Here is a 13720-nt window from a genome sequence, read left to right on the forward strand (position 1 = left end):
AGTAAATATTGAAGAACAAATTATGCTAAAAATTGAATCTTTTAAATAATTTTAATTTAGAATATGCTGAACTTGCTTGGTTCTATACAGTAGACTATAAGGAATAAACTCAGTGAAATGTCTTTTTGGGTTTTGATTCCTTTCTTTGCCAATGCTATGTATAGCCAAATTGTTTTTTGGAGACTAAAAACTCTATGAATTGTGTGATTGTTTGAAAATATATATGTGTGAATATATGCAAATTACCAGAATTCCATTTTCTACATTGCAATGAGTTTACTTTTGCTTTCTGCAAATGAGATGTTTCAGCAAAATATCTCTTGAGCAGGAATTAATATTAAATGCTGATAGAAAAGTTTAATGGATATGAGTAAGAATATGAATGCACATTCAAGGGATTCAGAGTTATCAAAAGGAAATAAGATTTTTAAAAACTGCATGATGTGGGATCAATGCATAAAATTAATAAAAATCTATATGAATAGAAGATAGAAATATCCAAATGTCTTGGACTTTGCAAGAAAACCATACATTTGCAGAGAGAGAGAGAGAGAAAATAATATCCACTTATTCAGCACTTGCTGTAAAAATGGACAGTTAGGAGCATTATGTTATTTCATATATATAACAACTTAAATAACTAATAATTGCTTGTCACAATTCAATCTCACATTTCAGAGTGCATGCTTTACTGCCTCCTATTACACCTTGGCTTTATTACACAACTAGACACTACCCATACCCCGAAGTTTATTGTTCTTTTATTTGGTTCATTATAGTTATAACTAAAAATGGAATGCATTATGATATATTCACAAAAGCATATAGCATAAGTTGGTCAATTTCATTCTGCCCTTTTTCTCCTTATCTATCCCTCTTCCCTACCAATTTTACATCAGCACATTTCACAACAGCCAAGTTAGGGAACCTGTTTGGTATCCCTCAATGATGTGGTATATATACACAAGGAGTTTGTTTCAGCCATAACAAATAGTAAAATTATGCCATTTGCTGGTAAATGGATGGAACTACAGATCGTCATACTAAATGAAATAAGCCTGACTCAGAAACGCATTTGTGGAAGCTAGAGAGAAAAACAGGGGTTGGTAGGAAAGTGGGACGGGTATTATGAAAATGAAAAGGCAAAAAGCTTTGTTTGTTTTGAAAATTGCCTTTGATGATATGATTCTTTCATTATTGCTAGTGATTTTCAGGGTTGATTTTTTTTAAAATTTCTTTAAATAAAGCCAGTGGAATTTTAAAATAATTGCATTGAGTCTGAAGATCACTTGGGTTTCTATGGAGACTTTAAAATACAAGTCTAAATCACAATGGAATGTAATCATGGCAGCCAGGTGGAGCATTAACTGGATTCTTTCTATCTTTGCTTTCCTAGCTCAGATTTATACTTATTCTTCTTAGTCATTTTCCTTTTGATTAACCTCCTTCGGCCTCAACATTCTCCATGTTTTCTTCTTTTTATTTTAGATTGCAATCATTTTTATTTGCCCATTTTTTCCTCTTCTCCCTTTTTCAACCCTTATGTATTATACTACCAAGTTTAATAACCAATTACTTAACCTATTCAAGAACAAATGTTCATTGAACTAAAAGAAGATATAATGAATGAGCTACAGTAAGTGAAAGACCACTTCACTAAAGACAGATTCTGAAAAAGGATCAAATCTTGGAAATGAAAGCATCAATAAATCAAATTAAAAATTTTAGTTGAAAGGATCATCAATAGATTAGATCACAAAGAAGACAGATTCTCAGGCCTGGAAAACAAAGTATACAATCTCAGAAATAAGGTCTAAAATAAGGGAAAGGTGTTAAGAGACCATTACCAGAATATTCAAGAAATCTAGGATAATATTAAGAGGACAAATATAAGAATCTTTGGCATAGAAGAAGGCACCAAAATAGGAATAAAAAATGCACAAACTTTTCAATGAAAAGATATCAGAAAAATTTCCAAACCTTGGAAATTCAAGTACAATAGTTGTTTAGAACCCCAAATATGCAAGAACAAAAAAGATCCTTTCAAAGTCACATTATAATCAAAATGCCTAATAAACAGAATGTATATTTGTTCTCAAACATACAATTTATAAGGCTATAAGAGAAAATTAGTAGGTCACATTTAGAGATTAGGCAATTAGATTTTCTAATAATTTGTTATTCTGAACCCTAAAAGCCATGACAGCTCAGAATAATAGATACTAAGCCCTGAAATATAATGAGTGCTAACCAAGATTTTTATATCAAGCAAAACCATTCTTCAGAACTGAAGATGAAACAAAAACTTTCCAGGATAAGCAGAAACCAAAACAATTTTTAAAAAGAAATAATGAATTATTTTACACAGAAGAAATGAAAACAAAATATCAGAGTCAGCATAAGTTAAATATCATTAGAAATATACTCAATTAAGGGAAAATTAAATCCAAATTAAGCATTAGAAAAAAAATAAAAATGACAGGAAAGAGAAATCATCTATTGAAACACTGAATTTAATGGTGTAAACTCTCCAGTAAAAAGACAAAGATTGACAGAATTTATTTAAAAAGAACTATGTTCTGTTAATAAGAGATTTAAATTACTGGGAAAGATATCCACATGGTAAAGGTGAAAGGAAAAAGATATCCTATGTAAATAGAGTTTTAAAGACAAAATTAATCAGAGGAGACAGAAATCACATCATACTGGTTAAGGGAACTATCCAATAACAAGATTTAATGATTATAAATATTTATGCCCCAAATATCAACACACCTATATACATTAAACAAACCTTTGTCAATATAAAGAATCAAATCAATCCCAATATGATAAAACTGGTGATTTCAACACATATTTCTCACTACTAGGTAGGTCATCTGGACATCAACTAAATATTCTTCACAACTAAAAAATATTATCAATCACATACACTTAACAGACATCTGTAGAATATTCCATTCATAAACAATTGAATTTATGTTCTTCTTAGTTGCATACGAAAACTTCTCTAATATAGACCCTGTATTAGAACACAATCTATCTTAGCAAATACAAAAAAGGATAGATAATCCTTGCATCCTATCAGATTGTAATGAAATAAAATTAGAAATCAATAGCTAGATGAAAAATAGAAACCATTTTAATATCTAGAAATTAAATGATACTCTTTTGAATGATGAATGATTAGTATAAGAAATTAGGGAAGAAGTCAAAATAATTCATAAGTAACAGATGAAGGTAGATATACAGCATATCAAAATCTCTGGAATGGTATGAACACAGCTCAAAGAGGAATGTTTATAACATTGAGTGCCTAGTAATTTAAAAAAGAAAACATAAAAATCACAAATAAATATGTCAGTGGTATATACCTTAAGGCCCTAGAAGAGAAAGAGCTTACTAAATCCCCAAACTTGGTTGTTCTATATTTACATCTTGCAAGCAGACTATGTAAATATTGTAACTTTAATTTTCTATTAAAAATTTATTTGAAAATTTTCTATTCTGTTGCTTTGACTCTCATGGATTTGGTGCTTTTTCAAATAAACAGTAGAAAACACTTGTTAATTTTCACAAAAATACTTTTGAATAAGGAAACATTAAATCTATCAATAAATTTAAGATTGAATTTTATACATAGTTCAACATTCAGTTGATAGTGTTGATATTTATTAAATAATTCTGCATTCTGTCATAAGTTATTTTTATATCATTTTGTTATATGCATACTTATAGGATTTTGATAAAGTTCATATGTTAAATTCTCAGGAAGAGGAAACTGGATTTCAGGGAATATCTGCATCAACTCAATAGCACATAGATAATTAGAATCAGAGCTGGCCGTAGGTCCTATCATCAGTTGGCTTTTCCACTGAGGGATCATTTGTTTAAACAAGGGCCCAAGTTACTTCATGTCATCATTTCCATTATGTTATTCATTGTTATAGTTCTATTCGCCTGCTTATTTTGGAAGAAAAAAATTAGCTTGTTGCTTTTCTATCCCAGAAAAGAATCAGTGTTTTTCTCCTTGGGGCATACCTGTGGACATTAAAAGGCTCAAGCAGTTAGTACTAGAGTCCAAATGTACAGTGTTCATACTAATCTATACCTGAGAGAGGGGTTCATTTCACTGGTAAGCTAAAAGACATTTCATCCTTAGAAAATATTTTAGAAGCTATCATCTTGAATCTGAAACTAATGTATAAACTTGAAGAGTTAAATCCGAGAGAAGGGGGATTCTAGTTAATTCAAAGTTGTATTAGAAATTGAAGAGTAAGCCTTCCAGTGAATTTAACAGAGAAAAATAGGAAGGACTCTCTCCATATTTCAATCAATAGGACTGTAAATTAGAAATTTACTTTTACTTTCATGATTAAAGATAACAGAAGACATGCAGTAGAATAATAGACCATATTTAAAATATAGGAAAAATAATTAGATGGATAAAAAACTCTCAACCAGCCATTGAGGACATTTCATTTTGGAATTGTTGTTTTCTCCAAATGGAGAGAAACCAATTTAAACTTATTTTAGGAGTTAGCCAATTGATTTAGAAGCCATTGAGTGTTTTAAAAAGAATTGTGGTTTATTTAAACTTAATTCCTTTAAAAGAAAAATTTAAATAAGCAAAGGCCCTACCTTTTATTATTTCTAGTGGATGATATCTGCGGAGTTAGGACATGTCACATTGACTATAACAGGGTTATATAGAAATAGTTCAGAATGTGGAGTCAGAGGGATGTGACCTGGAGTCCTGGCTCTACTAAAAACTGTGTGACTAACAACTCTTCCAGATTAGGTGGGCCTTAGTTTTCTTGTCCACATAAGGACACTGGGTTGTTTAGATTTTAAGTTGCTGGGTGGATGGAATAAGATAATGTACACTAAATGTGTAACCCCATGTAAACATGAAATCCAAATATGTGGCTGTTGCTATCGTAACTTTTCATTTCATATTGTAACTTGACATTGTTAGTGATGTTGTTCTTGTGGGGTTCTGATTTATGATTTTTGACAATAAAACTTGAACTGATTTTATTTTCATTTTTCAGTTAGGACATACTATGTGAAAATGAAAGATCTATACTTGGGTCTTTCTAGCCTCTCTCTATTAAAAAAAACTAGTCATAAATGCCACCATTTTTAATTTTCTAAAATCTTTATTAAGAAGAATGCTGTTTGAAGAGTAGCTTGGATAAAGCAACTAAACCTCATGTTATTTCTCTGCCATTCCTCCATTTAAACTGTGAAGTATATGAATCCTCTAATGGGACATGGTTTGAAATAAAATAAATAATCCACAAACTACTCTCTTATTCCACAGATAAGATCAAACCTATCAGATGATCCCAGAACATTATACAGACAAGAGTATAAGGTAAATTAAGTAGACATACTATTGTTTTATTGACATGGCTATAAGTAGAAGAGTGACAGTGTCAAATCACCAATGTGTGTATAATTTAGAAGACAAACCTTGCTTCTGGTTTTCAAAGCTTCATTAAAAAATTTGATTATATATCTCTCAATTTATTTTGTCATCTAAATAAAATTTGGAATTCATATCTCACATCTGTGCTTTCTTCACACATAATTAAAACTTCAGGTATTCAAACGAGCTATGTATGAGAATTTTGTCCAAACTTAGTTACACTAGAAAGTCACTAGGCTCTAAATCTTTAATTATAGGTCTTTACAGTCCAAATACAATTTCCATCAGAAAGCAAAATGTAAAATTATAATTTGTCTGAAATTTCTGTAATGTATATAAGTTCAAATATAGTTTATGGATTCTTTTAGAATACGATTAGTATATTCTTCCCAATTTGCTCCCATACTTTATTTGTGCTTCTTCCCTATCTAACACCGTTTTAACCCTCATCTCTATTGTAAATAATTTTGTATGATCTATTGATTTTTATGCATGCTTGTGAAAGACAGAGGGTGATAGAGAGAGAAGTTTACAGGAGAAAAAATAATATGAAATTTTAAACAGGAAAAATTTTGTGATATCTAAATCACACATTAATTCATATTTGTACTATTTATTGACTTTTAAAAAACTATATTATCATTATGACATTTAAGAAAAACTATGCATCAAGACATTTATGTGTTCTTCTGAATAATAGGAAAGCTGTCTGTATTTAGAAAGAAACAGAATCTAACATAGCCTTATTTCACTATCAAATTTTTAAAGAATGTGAAGAGCATATGTTTTCCTGTTCTTCTCTATCCCCACATTTACAAAAGTATTTGTTGTATATATTAGCAAAATCTTACCATTAGAACAGTGATGTTACTTGTAGGATAATATAAACATGGGGCTTCTCTTTCTAAACAGTAGTTTTATTTATTTATTTATTTATCATGTGAATGTCTCAATATAATCAAACTATAGCACTTGTCAACTCATAAATTATTTGCTCATCATTTGAATTTAACTTGGACCTAAGTGCATTGTGGTCTCTCATCTTTGTAAAATCTTTTCATCTATATATGCTAAAGAAAAAAAAAAACAGATTTCTCATGATAGAACCTTCCTTCCAACTTCTGTAGGTCCAGTATGTAACATATAACATGTTTTTCAGTAACTGAACTGAGGCTGTCAGTATAGTAACAGATTCATCTTTGACTATTTTTGCTGTTGATGTTGGAGTTGCTCATGTATTTTCTGATTTATCATTCACTGAATGAGAAAGACTTAGTAATTGGGGAAAATGCTGAGAAATTAAACACTAGCAAATATAGTGATTTTATTATTTCAGGAATTGCTTCTATTCTAGCTGATAAATATTTTTATTGGCTATTTTCAAGTGACATTTATTTCAGAGTTATTTTTTAAACTCCATTAAAAACTATAATATATTATGAATGGGCATGATTTATTTTTGACACAAATATATCTAGAGCTAAATTCAGGGACATTGCAAGTAAAAGGAGAGACAAATTAGGAAACATCTTACAATGTCATTAAATAAATTTTTAAAAAAACAGTAATGTTAAAATTAACTATCAAGGTAAAACATGAACAAATTAGTGAACCATATTTTGGGGTGACAGAAAACAAAATAACTTATCACTGTTTTTATTTTAAAAATCAGGGGCATGTATCTCCGGAATTTTATTGACTGTTCCATTTATTGAAATAAGGAAATTATCAGGAAGAGTAAATAGCATGATTTTGGTAAAAATCCAGCATGACAACTTCAAATACAAGTGCATCCCATTTACTAGTCATCTGCAAACTTTCAAAAATAAAATAATGTAGACATCTTTTTTTTTCTCAATTCTATTTGACTCAGTCTTCTGTTGTGTGCTTCATTGCTGCCCTATAACAACTATAAAAATTAAGAAAGAAATTCTCATGTACTTTGTAGTATAGCAAGGACCTATATGCAATTGTGTGTTTACCACAACAACAGTTTGGATTTTAAAAAATGTTTATATTAATTTGTCTTTATGAAATTTAAAATGACATAATATCAGAATGAATGGAAAAAAATTAACACAAAATGAATGGAAGCAAAAGCAAGGAATTTTGGCATAATAAAATTTTAACATGGTAAATTCAGCCAACACATGGCTTAAAACATTTGTCCTTTTCTTTATACAGCAAAATGTGTCCATTTGGGTCAAACTTTCCTAAAACTGTTTATCACATTGCACTGAGGAAATCATGAAACCAGTCTAAGAAACAAACATGAGTATATAATTGGATGGACTCTATCAATGCAATAAATTGCATATAGAACAAGTAAATAATCATAATTCAGAAGGCTGTCATCAGACATGGATATACACAAAATTCAGTTGAAGAATATAACAGAAGTCACCATGTTTGTATTGATGGGCTTTATAGATGATTTTAACTTGAAAGTCTTCCTATTTTTATTATTTCTTGGCATCTACCTTTTTACTTTGGTTGGAAATTTGGGATTGGTTGTGTTGGTCATTGAGGATTCCCGACTCCACAACCCCATGTACTACTTTCTGAGTGTCTTATCATTCTTGGATGCCTGCTATTCTACAGTTGTCACCCCAAATATGTTGGTCAATTTTCTCGCAGAAAATAAATCCATTTCCTTTCTGGGGTGTGCCACACAGATGCTTCTCTTTGTTACATTTGGAAGCACAGAATCCTTTCTCTTGGCTGCCATGGCTTATGATCGCTATGTGGCCATCTATAACCCACTTCTGTATTCAGTGAACATGTCACTCAGGGTCTATGTACCACTCATCATTGCTTCCTATGTTGGTGGCATTTCACATGCTACTATACACACGGTGGCCACTTTCCGCTTGTCCTTCTGTGGATCCAATGAAATCAGACATGTTTTCTGTGATATCTCTCCTCTCCTTGCTATTTCTTGTTCTGATACTCATACCAACCAGCTTCTCCTCTTCTACTTTGTGGGTTCTATTGAGATGGTCACTATCCTGATTGTCCTGGTCTCCTATGGCTTCATTCTGCTGGCCATTCTGAAGATGCATTCTGCCGAAGGGAGGAGGAAAGTGTTCTCTACCTGTGGCTCCCACCTGACTGGAGTGTCCATTTATCATGGGACCATCCTCTTCATGTATGTGAGACCAAGTTCCAGCTATGCCTTGGATCATGACATGATAGTGTCAGTATTTTACACCATTGTGATTCCCATGCTGAATCCCATTATATACAGCTTGAGAAACAAAGATGTAAAAGAGGCAGTGAAAAGACTATTTGGGAAATATTGTGTTGTAAAAAACCTATGTATGTAATACTCAGTAAACCTAAAATTAATGCTGGGATCATTTTTCTATGGTCAGAAACTAGTAACACAAATGTCCTATTTTAGTTAATAATGCAATAGATCCTAGAATATTTCTAATTAAAAAAAAAGTTTATCTGCTCTCCAATGCAGCATTTGTCAACTGTAAATTCATTTTACAGTTTATTTATTTATATTTAAGGGAATCCAAATTAAATATTTTTCCATAAATATATTTTTGTAATCATTGTGTGTTTGATTTTCACTTACTACAACCTTATTTTTTTTCCTCAGAATTTGATATATCCTCACTTTTTTATACTAAATCATTAGCATTAATTGTGATAATACTTCCAATTCTGCAATCCCTGTGAAGGTCATCCCAAATGTTATTTATTTTTTCTTTCTTGTACCTTGGTATGCTAAGATACATCCAAGCTTTTTGACATGCATTCTGCCTTATTTGGCTTACATCAATTATTGTTATTCCTTTATTAAAATTTTTCTCCATCACAGATATTGCTCCATCACAGACATTGAATACAACTATTTTGCAACTACTTTTAATATAATGAAAATAGATTTTAATATTTATTTAGTGTGTACTTATGAATGTGGAAAAAAAAAGAAAGGTATGACTTAGAAAATAATCTCCCACTATATTGGTAGAGATATTATGGAAAGCAGTATGGACATTCCTCAAAAAAACTAAAAACAGAACTACCATATGATCCAACAATCCTATTGTTGTAAAAACATCTGAAGGAGTTTGAGTCAGCATGCTGAAGACATGTCATTGCTCCCATGTTCATTGTAGCATTATTTATAGTAATTAAGTATGGAAACTAAGTGTCCATTAGGGGATGAGCAGATGAAGGATATGTGACAAAAACACGCCAGAGAACAATATTTAATCTTTAAGAAAACAAAATTCTGTCATTTAGGACAAGTTAGATTAATTTAGAGGACATTACACTTAATGAAATCAGTGAGGCACGGAAAAGCATAAACTCACAGTAGTAGATTCCTAGATTGTACAGTTTTGCAAGTTACTCACTGAAAAGTTTCCAATTCCATTAGATGTTTCCAAATAGAATGAATCAAGGTTTTAGGGTGAAGATTTATCATTATATAAAATCATATAACAATTTATGTTTTATTTAATTTTATCTCAAATATTAGCATTATATTGTCCTTTTTACATATTTACATATTTAGTACTTTAAATTGTTTTGGAAATTCAAATTATTGTATGTATGTATTTATTTATATAGACTATAAATGCATGCATGTATGTGTTTTATTCTGTCTCAAAAGTCTGTATTAAAAATGCAAATAATTGTTCTGAAGAAAAAAAAAATAATAATAAAATAATTTTCCTTTCAAGGTATTATGCTTGTTTTTTATGTTGTTAATTATGTACTTATTGATTATTGTACTTATTGAAAGTACCACTAGGTGACTAGTATCTAAAACAAATAAGTATTTCATGAAGATCAGTAATTTAAAGTATTAATAAAAATAAGCTCTATTCGCAGTTAGGTGTAAGTACTAATAATATGAAAGAAAAATAATTAGAAAGAATTTAAAGTTAAAGGTAATAGAAAACAAATCCCTGTAGAGTCCTATGTTTAAGTAAGTTAGTAGTCAATGAATTGTCAGTATATAAATTTACATTTTTAATTATTTGCTCACAATATAGCACTAGTTAGTAGACAGATTTTATTGATTGTTTATTAAACTACTTTTATTTATTTTTTTTCATATTGACCTATAGGAAACGTGTCAGTTTTGAGTACACATTATCCACTGCAAATAATATGCTATATAAATTGATCAACTCATAATGTATCTCAAGCAGCAGTTTTGATATGTAGACAAATTCTATCAATAGGAGAGATGGCCATTTGGGTTAGAAATGGTGGTGAAAAGAGAAGAAAATCACAATTTTCTGGGAAAGGTAAAGTCAGGATTATCTAGAAGGAATAAGTATCAGAAGAATATATTTCCATAGAAATTTGGAAAAAATAAAGGGAAATTACATAATGAATACTCAAATGAAGTGTCAAGGAAAAATTTTGGGAAGCCATATATATGTATTTTAAATAAAAAAAAATAGAATATACACAGTATTCTTTACTTAAATACTTTTTAATATCTTTAATACTTTAAAATGCATTAAATAACTAAGTCCTTTAATGAATTTTAAATAACAAAATGTATTTAGTTAAAAAAAATATTCAGTGTATAGATAGAAACCCCCTCCAAGTGCACTTGTTTTATTTCTTTCAAAGTGCTATGGGAAAAGTGATACAAACTTTATCCAAAGAGAGGTAGAAAAAATATTTTATGCAGATGATATAAAAACAGATTGGAAAGAAATAATTAAAAGAACTTTTATGATTGTGATGAGATCAATCTATTTTAAGTGTAATTAGAAGTAATTTGAATGTCAACACCAATACAATTCTTTCTATCAGTTCAACAACATACTTGGTCCAAAGATTTGAGGTCTGAAAAGGTGTTATCACTAGCCTTGATAATTAAGAGCCATGTATGGCATTAGACTTTCTTTCCAAATTGTACCTCTCTTTAAAATATCAATAATTAAAAATTTCCAAGTAGACATAGTAGAGTACAGATAACAAATTAATTAAACATGTGAATTAATATGCCTCTTTTTATTTTTGGTTATAAGTCTGAGATACCTATATAAGTGAATTTCTTTCATCAGTTGTGTTTTTTCCAAAATTTATTGTTTCACAATCTTGTACTAGAATTAAGTCATTGAAAAATGCATGTGTCCACAGCTGTGAGCCTAACATTTTATTCATTGGCAATATTTAATATATTTACTTTGTGATTATTAATTTATGTTTGAACATTATTTCATCACACTAAATCTAATGAGTATTATTACAGTTTTTACTTTGCTAACTCTTTATTTGTTTCAATTGGTGAATAAAGAAGCTTTATGAATTGTGAACTATGTTGATACACACCCCCATGAACACACCAGATCACCACAGTCCCATTTACTTTATTACAGTGGTTTTGTTTTGTTGTGGGTAAATAAGGTAGTGAAAAAAAATGCAATGCTAAGCATTTTCCAAAAAAAATATGTTTCAAAAGCATTGCTTCTTCATATGCTAAAGAGAAAATTAGTTTGGATATGGCTAAGTGAACATGCACACATATTGAAAGAATAAAAATTAAAAAGAGAAAATGACTGATTCTTGAAGATTTGCTTATGTAAGATCAAATGTAAAGCCACTTCTATGAATGAAACTGGAAGAGAAAGCAAAGAATTGAAATATTGTGGGCTTAATGATGAAACAAATTTGCAAAGAAGAAGAAAATTTATACCCTATGCCTAATAAATACTTATTGCAGAACTGAAATTCTGTGGCTATTCATTCATTGCATCTTTATATCTTCTCTCAGAAATAATAAGGGTCAGAGGCAAGATTCAATTCCAGGTCTCCCTCATCATAGTAAACACCCTTTTCATTGTTTTCCTATTATACCATCAATTCATTCTACACATGCCTCCTGTAAACTTAAACAAAATATTTCATAACATATTTGGATGATATTTAAGCCAATAAAAATAGGAAAACAAATCTAAAGTAACCAAAATGATTCTTAGCTTACATAGGTATGTGAAACAAAATACAAACAGACGGTTTGTTTGACAAATTATATTTAAAAATGTTCATTAAAACTTGGAAAAGAAAATATAACTTGAAATTTTAAAACTGAAAGCATCCAATGGCAGCAGAATATTGTTGGGGTCAGCAATTTTGTTTCAGACACAGAATTAGCAAGGAAAACAAGTTAATAACAGGACCTGTAAGACATGGAAGCATGAACTTTCAAAACCCATAGCTAAAAAGAAAAGACAATTTACCAACTGAGAATCTCAACAAAATCATGTTGAAAAGAGAGAAGAACCAGCACAGGTGGCAATTTACAGGTGAATGACCACGCCCACTTGCTCCCAGACTCAATGCAGCCAGCCTCAGCAATTTAGGAAGGTCCTAAGAAACTCAGTGAGACCCTCTCTCTAAATAAAATACAAAAGAGGGCTGGGAATGTGGCTCAGTAGTTAAGTGTCCCTGAGTTCAATCCTCAGTCCAAAAAAAAAAAAATGATTAACAGTCAATTGATTTTGACAAAGTTCTAAGGAAAACGCATAAACAAAGGATTTTTTTAAGATATCAAAAAAATTTGACCATCCTAATGCCACCAAAAGAGAAACTGACTCATTGTTTACACTGTATATAAAATGTGTCTCAAACAAATCTTAAACCTTAAAATAACATACATATGTTTTGCAAATTTTTTTTGAAGAACTTCTTATATATACAATAATAAGCTAGTCTGTGCATTAGTATATTTGATCCCCAAAAGAAGAAAAGATGCTGTAGAATTCAAAAATTTGACTTTTATCTCTGTCAGACCTCCAATATTCTAAACGTTCATTGCACAGAATGTTATTGTCTGTAAACTGCCCACACTTTCATATCACTATATCCTATTTCTGTATTCATTGTTAATCTCCTCTATTAAAGTCTCAATAAACATAAATCTATTTCACCTGCCACTTAGAAGTATAGTTAAATAGGCAAATGTTACTTTAGAGTGTACATTCTCTCAGAGGGGATACTTCTGCATTATTTTCATTATGTGCATGGTGATAAAATTTTCAGAAATTTTGTAGATTATATTCCTAGTAAAAGGAAACTGATTTTCACAGTATTTAATTAATCAATTCAAAGGCACTTAGATAATAAGTACCAGATTTAGACTGTATCTTATATGGTTAGATTTATTTTTACCTGGGGGATTTTTTTAAGCAAAGACCAAAATTCAATTATGTTATCATTTTTAACCTTATAATTCTTATTCTAGAAACATTCATTTGTTTACTAATAAAAAAAGTCACTGGGATCCATTCTGTCCCATTA

At 30.2% G+C, this 13720-nt stretch overlaps 1 protein-coding gene across 1 annotated transcript; it reads left to right on the forward strand.

Annotated features, from left to right (window-relative positions):
• Positions 1 to 1595: 1595 nt before the first annotated feature.
• On the forward strand, positions 1596 to 8760 carry LOC114079496 (olfactory receptor 5T1-like). The gene is made up of 2 exons (XM_027920722.2): positions 1596 to 1636; positions 7779 to 8760. The coding sequence occupies exons 1-2, from the start codon at positions 1596 to 1598 to the stop codon at positions 8758 to 8760; spliced, it is 1023 nt and encodes a 340-aa protein (XP_027776523.2).
• The last annotated feature ends 4960 nt before the right edge of the window (positions 8761 to 13720 follow it).

Source organism: Marmota flaviventris, chromosome 9, assembly GCF_047511675.1.
Source record: "Marmota flaviventris isolate mMarFla1 chromosome 9, mMarFla1.hap1, whole genome shotgun sequence".
Classification (NCBI taxonomy): domain Eukaryota; kingdom Metazoa; phylum Chordata; class Mammalia; order Rodentia; family Sciuridae; genus Marmota; species Marmota flaviventris.

What these genes read in the sequence shown, in the direction of transcription:
- LOC114079496 (XM_027920722.2), top strand. Translation starts at nt 1,596, where the DNA reads ATGTTCATTGAACTAAAAGAAGATATAATGAATGAGCTACA. An exon ending in GATATAATGAATGAGCTACA is followed by an intron (nt 1,637 to 7,778) that starts GTAAGTGAAAGA and finishes ATCATAATTCAG; the next exon opens with AAGGCTGTCATCAGACATGG.